The sequence below is a fragment of the Enhydra lutris genome, unplaced genomic scaffold (genome assembly GCF_002288905.1).
Source record: "Enhydra lutris kenyoni isolate GAN:26980312 unplaced genomic scaffold, ASM228890v2 scaffoldscaffold17, whole genome shotgun sequence".
In the NCBI taxonomy this organism is placed as follows: Eukaryota; Metazoa; Chordata; class Mammalia; order Carnivora; family Mustelidae; genus Enhydra; species Enhydra lutris.
This window is the reverse complement of record NW_019154101.1, coordinates 17375989-17388112: the sequence shown is the minus strand read 5'-3', so window position 1 is coordinate 17388112 and position 12124 is coordinate 17375989. Positions and strand designations below refer to the sequence as shown.

General features: G+C 35.1%; 1 protein-coding gene across 3 annotated transcripts in view; it reads right to left on the bottom strand.

Moving 5' to 3' along the window:
* Positions 1-863: 863 nt before the first annotated feature.
* The window catches only part of LOC111147820 (heat shock transcription factor 2), a 34808-nt gene continuing 23547 nt past the window's right edge, over positions 864-12124 (bottom strand). Inside the window, exons 9-13 of one of the 3 annotated variants that reach the window (XM_022504072.1) lie at positions 11646-11885; positions 10958-11063; positions 6702-6755; positions 3850-3934; positions 864-978 (exon numbers count right to left, since the gene is read on the bottom strand). In XM_022504072.1, the coding sequence (XP_022359780.1) occupies positions 974-978; positions 3850-3934; positions 6702-6755; positions 10958-11063; positions 11646-11885 (490 nt within the window). In that variant the 3' untranslated portion in view covers positions 864-973. Of the gene's footprint in view, positions 979-1920; positions 3383-3849; positions 3935-6701; positions 6756-10957; positions 11064-11645; positions 11886-12124 lie in introns of those variants that run through there. The other 2 variants (XM_022504069.1, XM_022504070.1) reach the window with 2 other exon arrangements.

Genomic DNA, 12124 nt, shown 5'->3' with positions numbered 1-12124 from the left:
CTGCCTTCGGCTCAGGTCATGATCTCAGGGTCCTGGGATCGAGTCCCGCATCGGGCTCTCTGCTCAGCAGGGAGCCTGCCTCCTCCTCCTGTCTCTCTCTCTGCCTGCCTCTCTGCCTACTTGTGATCTGTCTGTCAAATAAATTAAAAAAAAAAAAAAAAAACACCCAATAAAGATAAAATTTTAAATACTGGTGAGAAAGAATGACAGTGGGGGCAGAATCCTTTTGCAATTCAGGTAGTTTCTGGGGTTTTTTTTTTTTTGCTGTCGATGAAATTGAAAGATGATCTAATTAAGTCACCAGTGGGTAACTCATTAAAAAATACAATAGTTCTGGGGCGCCTGGGTGGCTCAGTGGGTTGGGCTGCTGCCTTCGGCTCAGGTCATGATCTCAGGGTCCTGGGATCGAGTCCCGCATCGGGCTCTCTGCTCAGCAGAAAGCCTGCTTCCCTCTCTCCTGTCTGTCAAATAAGTAAATAAAATCTTTAAAAAAAAAAAAATACAATAGTTCTAGCATATAGTTATGAAGGAGTTAAAAGGACTGATAGTGCTATACCAAATTCCTTCCATCATATACTTTTTTGTATTACAAAGTTTTTAAGAGTTGTACACTTACAAATACAAAAAGGAATGAAACTGATGCTCTTACACTGATAATCTTCAGCTTCAGATACAAAAAATTGGGGAAGTACTCCTTCCCCCCAATCAAGACCTGTTCACGCCACTAAAAATGTTATTTCTCATACAATTTTACTGTTTAATGTTTGCCAAAATTTGAGTATTAGTGAACACTGAGATCAACACCCCCACCAAAAAAAAATCCAAAGGCAGAACATAATAGTTTGTTCTCCACTCACCTGAAGTCTACAATAGGTGTCCAAGATTGATGGGTGGCTCTCTTCTAAGCAGTGATTCAGGAAGCCAAATTTCTTCCTTCTTGAATGTATACTCAGAAGCCATATACTCCTCTGCATCAGGCTAGTGGAGGGGTAAAAGAGCAAGGAGGATTGCAGAGGGGAGGTTTTCACAAACCAGACCTGGAAGTTCTTCTGTACATCACTTCTGATTTATTTATCAGAATTCAGTTACACAGCCACCCTATTTATGAAGTAGAAATAATCTAACTCCGTGATAGAGAAAATGGTTTGGATAATTATATTGTTTTGATGAATTGTGTATAACTGGACACATTTCTTTATAATGCGTAGAATCTTAAGGCTATAGGAAACAATTTCAAATTTAGTTTCAGAGAAGTATGACACTATCTTTAATGTGACTTTCACACATAATAAAAGTAGGATAAAATTCTTTGGGAGAAGTGGAATGGATGATGATGGTTATCAAATCAGTACGGTATTTAGATTTCTTTAGATACATTTTAAAAAGCACGCAACTTTTTAAACTGTAAGTTATATTTTTAAGTGGTAGTATTATCAATACCCTAAATTCCTTCCAACTAAAGGTGAAAAATTTTAATTTCAACTCAAAAAAGTATTGGAACATATTTTTCAAGATTTTTAGAATATTTCTAAAGCTCCAAAATGTCCCCAAGAGAAGAAACTTAATCATATTCCACACTGAAGAAGAGAAGGGAAAAAGAAAAGTTTCTTAAGTTCTGTCTCTCAGGCTCTAAATTCTTGTTCTCACTTTAACAACCTCTAAGACAGTGACCTCTACAACTTACGTAGAAACTAACTTCTGGGGACTTGAATTAGTTCACCAGGATGCCACTATCAGAGCCAAATGTTTAAATATCTGCTAAGGAAGGGTTTCCTATCTCTCTGTGCTAGGCTTTATTTTGAATTTTTACATCATCATAATAGAAATTCCAGGATATTGACAGAATATGGCCACGAGGAGGGCCATATTTGTAATTCTTCATTAAACAGCCCTATAAAATATTCAGATATAAACTGCTCTGCTTCCAGGCTCTGCCTGAAGGTAGAATTCAACTTGATAAAAGTGGTGCCCACCTTGTATTAAGCTCTATAAGCCTGTTCCAAAGGGATAAAGTGTTACTGTTCCATCTCTAGGAACAAAAATTACAGGCCTTTGGGTGGCATCCAGTGATAATGTTCTTACCTCATCTGGGACAATGAGAGGCATACTTCTCTTAGTTCTTTATTAGAAATATAGGAAGCAAGCCAGTATAATTTTTAACACAGAAGAACTTTAAAACACATTAAGTTTAGAGACCTTATATTCCTTCCTTGTTGTAATACACAGTCTAACTCTTGAGATGAGGCACAAAGATTTTGGTGTGAATCAATAATGGACAACAGACAGTTTACAATTTAAATCTACTTCCTATAAAAAGGAAAAAATTGTACATGTGGGTGTCACCTCTAAAGAAGACAAGTAACAGACATTAGTACGCAACATTCATTATATTTATTTTACTAAATAGTATGGTTCAAAAAAACACAAACAAATCAGAAAACTTTTACTTTAAAACTAGTCCAACGAGATGGATGGGGTTGATGCCATCCCATCCCCCTTCTTTTTATATATATGGAGCTGGAGCCATTTCTGCCAGCAAGCACTCATGTTTACTTTGCCTTTCCTTTGAACATGAATGAACTTCTCTGAACAAGAGAGACAAATGAAGTTTTACAAGATACAGGCACTTTATGTTCCCAGTTTAAAAATAAGCCAAGTGAAAAATATTTAATAAAAGTAACTGGAACAGACAGAGGTTTAAGAGTTCTACCATTAGTTCTAGTGACTTACACTCAATGCAAACAGACAGCATCAAACAAGTAAAACAAACAAAAGTTTAACTGGGGTTAATGGGCATATACGTAAAAGAAGAAATCCAAGTTACTACAACTGGAGAAAAATGGCCATTTGAATCCAACTTAAAGATATGCCAACAATGTGCATTAAATCTTGTGTACCTATGTAGCCGAGTAACATCTGAAAGCTTTGCCAGAGTGTGTAAGTGAGAAAAGCAAAAGGTGCTTTTGATTCCACAGTATCTGATTAAACAAAACAAAGCAATTTACAAAAAAAAGTACCAAATGATACTTTAAAATAAATAGTTCATCATTTTGATGAATATATACATGTAGAGTCCACTTCCTGGGGATTTAGCTATCTAAAAGTGGCATATCACTATCCAGAGGTGCAGGAGCAAGTTCACATAAATAAAACAGTGTGGCTTCACTAGCTTCGGCTTCAGTCAATGGCTCCAGGCGAACAAGCTTACTCTGGGTTGGCTCTGGATCTAGGCTGCTATCCAGAAGCTCATCAACTTCTATGGGTTTATCTACTGAGGACATAACTTCTGATGATGCTGTACTCCCCTGTTCAACAGTAGAAGCAGGGTTCCCATCGAGGAATGCAAGAAGTGGAAAGGCAGTGTACTGGATAAGCTGCTTATCTATAATAAAGATTAGAAAAATGCTCTTTTATCACCAGCTTATACAGAGTTCAAGCTGAAGGTGGAAAAAATGGAAACAGCTGTGCATTTATGCAATCACTACCCTTATACACCCAAACAAGAAATATGATACTTCGTGTCAGTAAATTTTAAAATGTACTAGTCAGAAAAGTCTTTCATTCAACAATTAAGAGAGTTCTTTCAGTTCTCCTACAGTTAAATTTAAAAATAATAAAAAAATAAATAAATTTAAAAATAATTAAAAAAATGACTTAAAGAATTAGTACCTCACCAATTTAATTTTTTCTATAAGCTGAAACCTTGATACATTATGCATAGAACTGAGAACAGTACATTCTGTGTTCAACTGCTAAGTATGGCAAAGACTTTCCTTGGCTCACATTAGTTTCTATGTATGACTCTTAATTTTAAAAATCTGTAAAAACTAATACTACATTTATACCTACCTGTTTTGGGTTTAGATTTTCTTCCCTCTTCTGAAACTGGCTGAACTACATTGTTCTTGGTAGTTTCTAATCCTTTATTCTCAGACTAAAAGAGAAAAAATAATATAAAAAATACTTGTTTCACATTTTATACATTCCTAAAAATAGCAAAAAAATTTTAAAAAGCTGGTACGGTATGTGAATATTGGTGTATTATCTGAAATACAGGGGAAAAGGGAACACCAGGAAAGAAGAACTAGAGAGAGAAAGAGATCTGAATAGGTAAGACTGGTTAAGACCGGTTAAGAAAATTATTGCTGTCATCAAGTGGATGAAACAAAGAATCTGAACTAGGATGACAGTTAAGTATGAAAAGAGGGGGCATTTCAAAAGAACAGACAGAATTTGTCAGAGGTAAAAGATGGGAACGAATCAAAGATGGCTGGTTTCAAACTAAGAGATAATTCTTTAGGAAAATTAAACTCAAACAGTTTTGATTAAAAATGTGTATTACTCATTTCACTTACAAACAGAATATTTAGCATAAGTGAAGATATTTAGAGTAGCTCAGGATGACATGGTGATATCCTTAAAACTATTATTTCTCTATTTGGAAGCCTCAAAGTTGAGGTGAAGTTTCATCATTCTCCTTCTGAGATTCTTTCAGTTCTTTTCTATCACTTAAATTGCTTCTTTCAACCACTGTCTTCTCTCCTCACATCTGATTGTAAAGGGGATTAAACCTTTAATGTTGTTTAGTTCTTCAGTGCTCTTTTCAACGATGTTCAAACTGAGGGGCTGACGTTCACAATTTTCCCTAAATAGCTGTTAAGTCCCAGACACCTGCATGCTCACTAAGTATATAGGGTGTAGAAAACATACTAATTCCTAAAATTGCCAATCATCATCATAAAATGATGCAGTACAAGTTTCCAGATTCAGAAATAATGACCTCAAGATATAATAAATTAAAACTTCCCAAAAATGTACATAAAAATGTTTCAGATTTAGCAATCGTAATAAACAAACATTAAGGCAAGAATACCATCATTATTTTTTTACTTTTTAAAATAGGTAGTTTTCAAGGATGCCAGTTATTTTAAAACATATGAGAACCAGGATGACAAAGGGAATTCATCTCCCATGCAAATTCTTATTTGTTAGTAATGGCCACTTAGATGGCTCTACTGAGGCGTATAAGTATCCTGATATATTAGAAAAAGACTGTTGTGATCTATGTTAATACAATACTCGTCATGAGCAAGGGAATGACAGCTGATGTGCCAATTATTTGAAAACATTAATCTAGATTTTAGAACTATAAGGAAAAGTCATTCTCTAATTTCTCTATGGCACTTTAGAACAATATGCAATTTGCGGTTTAACTGCTATTCCTGAGAACTATAATTAAGCTACTGGTTTTGCGATAAAGAGGATAATCCAAGAATAAAGAATGACTCAATGTATAGCGTTTATATGAACAAACAGTTCAGCACATTAACTAAATGAATGCATGATATGGGTTCATTCACCTTAAGACCTAACATTTAAAAATACCATATTTACTGAAACCCAGGGTGTTGAGGTAATCCGCAGAAATTTAAAATATAAATCCAGGCAAACTGTGGTCTACACGCCAAATTAAGCATGCTGCCTGTTTTTGTAAATAAAGTTTTATGGAAGCACAGCCACACTCATTCTTTCATGTATTGTCTATGGCTGCTGTCGCACTACAATTAGTGTTAAGTAGTTGTGACAGAGAACATATGGCCTACAAAATGAAGTATCTACCAACTGGCCTTTTTATAAAAAGTATGCTAATCCCTGATAAAAATTATTCAAATATTCAATGTATAATCAACTTTTTAGTTCAAAAATTCACAAATTCTTTCAACTCTAAGTTACACAGCCTGTAACTTTGAGTATGTACAAGAACTGGTCATGACATTAGAAAAATTCTACCCTCTCACTCTAATTACTTATATCTAAGTATCATTTTTAGACAACAAAGAACAAAAAAAACAAGTAAAACTTTAAGTTCACTAATCTAGAACCTGTACAAATATCAGAGGACTTGATTTACAACTTTGCATTCGATAAAAAAATGGTACTGAACAGTATGGTATAAATGTAAGACAAACGGAGTATACACCTAATCTATTTTAAAAACATTTAAAAATCTGCCTATTATATAAGCAATATACAAAGTAACAGAATGACTCTAATCATTTGCTCTTAACAACTGCAAATTGTCCTTATTACTCATTAAAAACCAGTTCTAAAGAATTTCAACATTTGCTAATACCAAGTGGACTAACAAAATAACAAAACCATTACTTCAAAAAAAAAAGAGAAAAAAAACTGTCTAAAATCCATACTTCATTGTTTCAACCTGCTGTACCTACAGTTAGTAAAAAATTAGTTCAAATCCCTAAGCTTTTACTGCATGCTAATAAAATGAAGGAACTATTTAAGAATATGGGTACCAGTGGATTTTCAATAAAAAATGCTGAGACATTGTTTATAGAAAGAATAAGAATGTAAGCTAAAGCACATAAAACATGAAAAAATATTTTAATAATTTGTTTCAGTGATACACCTGAACATGCCAAGTTTAAGTCAGTTGATTTCCCAGCACTTTGAGGGCTCATTTCGTACTGTTAATCACACAGGTACCTACAGAATTGGGCAATGACTCACCCCATAACCGAAAGCTTTTTTTTTCAGCTAGAATTTTACTGTCTTAATCACACATATAAGGTAAGAATACAAAATGTTTTTTGTAATTGGGAGTGATACTACTCTCTACTTACTAGGGCTTTTTTTCAGATTCTTACAGCTATGGGTCCTGAGCAACATGAATTAAAACTTACTTTTGTATTATTGATGTAATCTGTGGGATTCATCTGCACAGAACTAGTGAAAAGCTGAAAGACCAAACAAGAAAGATGATAAGTTTAAAAAATATTAAAAAAGAATTAACTGCGTGTTCAAAATTTTTATACAGCCATGTTGGGTAAAGAGATGTAGCTCCTGCACTAGGAAGTTTTCATACAGTAAAACAGTTTGAAAGAGAAAAGCAGGAAAGCAGAAAGAAAAACATACAAAAGCAGAGCAAGCTAGCCCATGCATCAGATGTTTTAAGAATTTCTCCATAAAACAGTGGGGCAAATCACTTAAGACAAATAGTGGTTTGCCCAACTTCTCATTTCCTTATTATTTTCTCTCTAAATGCCTTTGGTTTTAAGTGGCATCCAGGGCTGAGTTCCTTGCCCTGACAGTAAGCCTTCACTGACTACCTGCTAATTATGTAAGAAATTTATAGAACCTGCTCTGTGATGGTGGCTCCTAAATTACACCTCAAACGAAGCCCTCTGACCAAATGGCATACCTCCTTGCTGGTTCTTTTCACCTCACCTAGCAACAGAAGAGTAAATGCTAAGACCACTGCTTACTGCATGCCTCTCAGTCCAGCCAGTTTACAGACATAACTTTTAAGTCATAAACTTTAGTTGTTCATTCCACAAGGATTTACTGAGCATCTAAAAAATAACTGACATCAACTGACATCATGAAGAATACAAGATGAAGACACTATTCCTGCTCTCTAGGAGCTTACAATCTAAAAGACAAGAACAAAGTCAAATAGCAACATACAATCAGATACAATCCAATATTATAATACTAATGGATGGTGGAGATTTAAAGTACTGAAAGGAGAAAATCATGCATGTCTGTGTGTGTGTACATACACACACATGCACACAGGCATGCACAAGATGAAACAAAGTCTTGATGAAGCTATCCAACACATACTAGGCCCTGAAGAATGGTTAGGACTTGTAGAGAGTGGAGAGAAGAATAAATCATAACATTAACAATAATAAAGAAGGAATGGTTGGGGGTGGGGGTGGGTAAATTCTAGCAGTAGATAAGATGACCAGTCCAAATAACATAAAATTTCTGAGTTGAATAGTAGGTTGTATGTGTAAAGTTCAAGAAGTAAAGCAAGGCCCGTCACAGCATAAGGCCACATTCTGTCAGCAGTAAGAGCCTTGGAAAAGGCCTGAGCAAGGAAATATAGTGATTAAAGCATTTTATGAGAATGAACACACCAAATGGTTCACAGGATAGAACAAAATGCAGATAGATCCCTCCTCCACAGTCTCTAGACATTGATTCCTCTTCCTTAAAGTTCCATTTAAAAAAAAAAAAGTTCCACCTTCATGATAGCCTTAAAAATATCCCTAGTTCTTCCTTTTCTTTGGTTAACTTTCCTTCCTTTCATACTACCTACTGATCCATGTAAAGGAAGAGAATCAGATCTTTAAGAGTAGATCGCTTACATGACCACCAATCTCTGCCAAGTTCAGCTTGTCACTGCCTCTGAGACCTGACCAGATTTTGTCCCTACTGAGAGCGGCATCTGTAGAGTATAAGCTCCTCACTCTTTCTTTGCCCCACTCAATGCCACCCACTAAATCAGGTACACTTTCGTGTATTCCCAGCAGATGCAGAGTGTGAAGCAGAAAAAAGCAGATCGTACATGAGGAGCTGACACAGATGGTTGAATCCTTCAGCCAAGCCTCTCCTGCTGACTCTACACAGTCACTAAGAACTGAACTCTGCAAAGAACCCATGAACTCAGCACACCTATTCATGTCCTTACCATCTTTGCCATCTCAGAGAACAAGGCAACCAATGGGTGATTTTTACAGTCAGCATAATTCAAGGATGAAATAATGAAGGATCTTAGATGAGAGAGGCATCAGAAAGTAGGGATTATCTGTGAGTGCTATTTTTGAAAATACAAAGGACCTGAACAATGAGATAAAGATAAGGAAACCAAAATGACTCAGTGATTACTATTCTGGGTGAGTAAAGAGAAGTCTGATATCACTACAGAAAATAAGAAAGCTGAGAAACATAGCTCATTTAGAGAACAAAGAAAAGTTTAGCATTAAACACAAAAAATCTAAGGCAAGACCTTAACTGATGATGGCATCAAAATTCAAGCAAAGTTTACTTCAAAAAAATATTAGGAGCTAGAGATATAAATTTGAGATAAGCCAAAATACCTTCACAAAGGAAGGATAGAAAAAGAAGAGACTTAGAACAAATAAAAAGATAAAATAATGGGTACCTTGGGGATTACGTACAGGTAGAGAACAATAAGAAAAAGAAAGAGTAAACAAAGTAGAGTAAACAAAGAATAGTTAGGAAGACAGATAAAAAAACAAGTCCAGTGACTCTAAAATCAACAGAAGTCTCAGTGTCAAAAATAACCAGTATTAATCATAATATCACTAATTATTTATAATACCCAAAAGAGCCCTTCAAGTTAGGCATCAGCCACAATTAACAAATGGGGAAACTGGGCAAGAGAGGTGAACTTTTTCCAAGGTTAAATAGCTAGCCAGTAAGTGACATGAGCCAAATGAAACCCAAATCTGTCTGATTCAAAGCACACCTACTAGCCCAATGGCCTGATTTTAAAAAAAACAAACCTGGAGCCTACTCAGTATGGATAAACCAAGGCAGCACAGGCTTCAAGTGAATAAGCAAGATAATGCAGGGTTTCAAAAGAAATATAGAGTAAAAAAGAAGTAACAAATAAAGCCACTCGTTCTAAAGTTTTGTAGTTAAAGAATTAGAGAGGCAAAATGGTAAATGAGCAGAGCCACACATCAAAATGTTTAAGACGGAGATCTGTACCCACTGAAGCAAGATGGGAAAGATCAAGGACAGAGATAGAGAAACAGAGAGGCAAAGGGCAGGTGTACAAATAAGCTTTAAAGAGAAAGTAAGCACTTCCTCTAAGAAAAAAAAAAATGAGATTTCCCAACTTATGAGAGAACCAGAGCATTGTGATTATCCTCTGTGAGAACAGGGACGAGTTAGCGAGATGAGGTCTTGAAGACAGACAAGTATGATAAACATTCCAAGGTTAAATTAAAATAACCTAGAAGACTGCAAGGCTTTGTAGAAGGTCAGAATTATGGAATTTTGTTTCCTTCTTATGACCTAAGGAACAGATATTCTTAAAGGTCCCTGTATTCAAGATGGGGACAAAGACGACAGAATCAAGAAGGGCTGACAAATTACTATTAACAAAGTAGGTCATTAATATGGATGCCGAATTCCCTTAAGATGATAACATAGGTCAGAAAGGAAATCTTGAAAGAAAGTGAAATTCATCCTGTGACATAATGATGATTTGGAAAGAACAATCAAATCATGGATATTGACAAAGACTAAGAAGCAGATTGGTAAGGTGGCAAATTAATAAGACTGAAGATTAAGAAAGGACTAATTCCCTCTAGCCTCACTGAGAAGTTCTTAAAAGGACAAGACTACAGAATATTTTGATGTGACAGACTGCATTTTAAGGCAGAAATACAAAAAAAAAAAAAAAAAAGGCGCAACAAACCTTTTCAGGATAGAGAAACATATTTACAACAGAAAATGGAAATCAGGGAGAGAACAATATTCATCTAGATGGGACCATTCATCTGGATGGGACCAAGCCATAAGGAAGAGAGGAGTGGTAGGAGCAAGAGGGAAGACAGCAAGAAAGGTAGTTAGTGCCAGAAATGGTAGATAAGGATTCACAGTTCAGACAACATTGAAGTGATACTCATGTAGGTGGTGGTGGGGACTAGAACAAGATAACCTTAGGACTCAGGACATAAACATTTTAAAAATATAGCAAATATATTAAAATATAATTCATGTGAGTGGAAAACATTAATACCCAAAGTATTAAAAAGTGTCTCCATGCAGTTTCCTGCCTAAGTAACTCTCTTACTAAATTTCCACCCATTTCTATTCAGCGACAATCTATTCTAGAGCAGAACAAATATGGCAACAAGTCCAGAGAAGAAGTAGAAGTACTGTTGAACAGAACTGATATGCTGTTACAGGAGGATTAACTGAGCTGCTATTCAGAAACAGGTAGTGATCCCCCTCCTTCACTGTCTTAAACCCATCTGCTCGTTGTTTCTGATAAAATCATTCATTTAAAAAAAAAAATGCAAAAACAGAATACAAAAAAAGGTGTACTGATTTATAAACAATATATGTGAATACACAAACTGCCAGTACAGCAAAGATTATTCAAAGTACCTACATCAACCAGGAGATCTGGATCTATGCTAAACTGTCTTCCTGACAGCATGGCTTGGAAGTCCTCTAAGCTGCAATCAATGCTGTCAAGATAATCCAACAGCTCAACCCTAAGGAAAAAAAGATTTTAAAAAAATATCAAATATTAGGTTTCCTTGTTTTTACATTTAAAACCACATTATAAAATTCTTAATCTTAAGAGATCCTATTCAGTACTTGAGATTCCTGAAAATGTGGTTAACTGAGAACTCACAGCCTTTACACAAAACTTTACTATTTACAGAAAAGATTCTGCAACAATAGTCTGAATTTATCTTTTTTCCTCTACACTATAAATTATAAAATGTTTATTACTTATTAATGCTAATTTCTGGTTTTCTTATGCTATAAAGTACCTTAATAAAAATTGTGTTATTCCATAGTCCTAATAAAAACATAAATATGCATACACACACAATTTATGAACATTCAAAACAAGTATCTCATTAAAGAAATCTAAGGAATTAACAAGAAAATCTCAAGACTCTCTCGGCATGATTAAATCCTTCTCAAAAAAACATATGCAAAACTCAAAAAACAAAGAAAGATTACATGGATTCATAATCTGAAAGGAAGTTCATTCGAAGAGAATAGAACATGTGAAGTAAACAAAGAAAGCAAATAAATTCAGATAACATCTATATGAAACTCACTTTCCCAGAAGATTGATGTTATCATTTAAAATGGAATCCATCATGGTCACAGGATCTTCTGTGGTCAGACTAGATGAGCCATTTAGCTGGACAGCACTAGACATAAGAGGACTGGTGCCATCACTGCCTGAACTTAGTGATTCTCTGGCTGGTTCATTCTGATCTCCACTCTGAATGACAGGTGCATACTCATCTTCATTGTCATCCTCAACAATGACAATATCAGGGTATTGGCTACAGCTAGATCAGCAATATGAGAAAGAACCAATTACATTTTCAAATGCATTCAATAAATTCATTCTGTCCATTCATTCTCCATGGAAGCTTTCTCCCCAAAGTTGGGGAGAAGTTTAATCACAAATATTGATTCATCATATGATGCGAGATGACAAAGGTCAATTAAAGATGTTTAACTCCAAAATTTTTAAAAAATCTGAATTCTCATTACTTTTTGTTGGAAGTCTTTTTGCTGAGAGGAG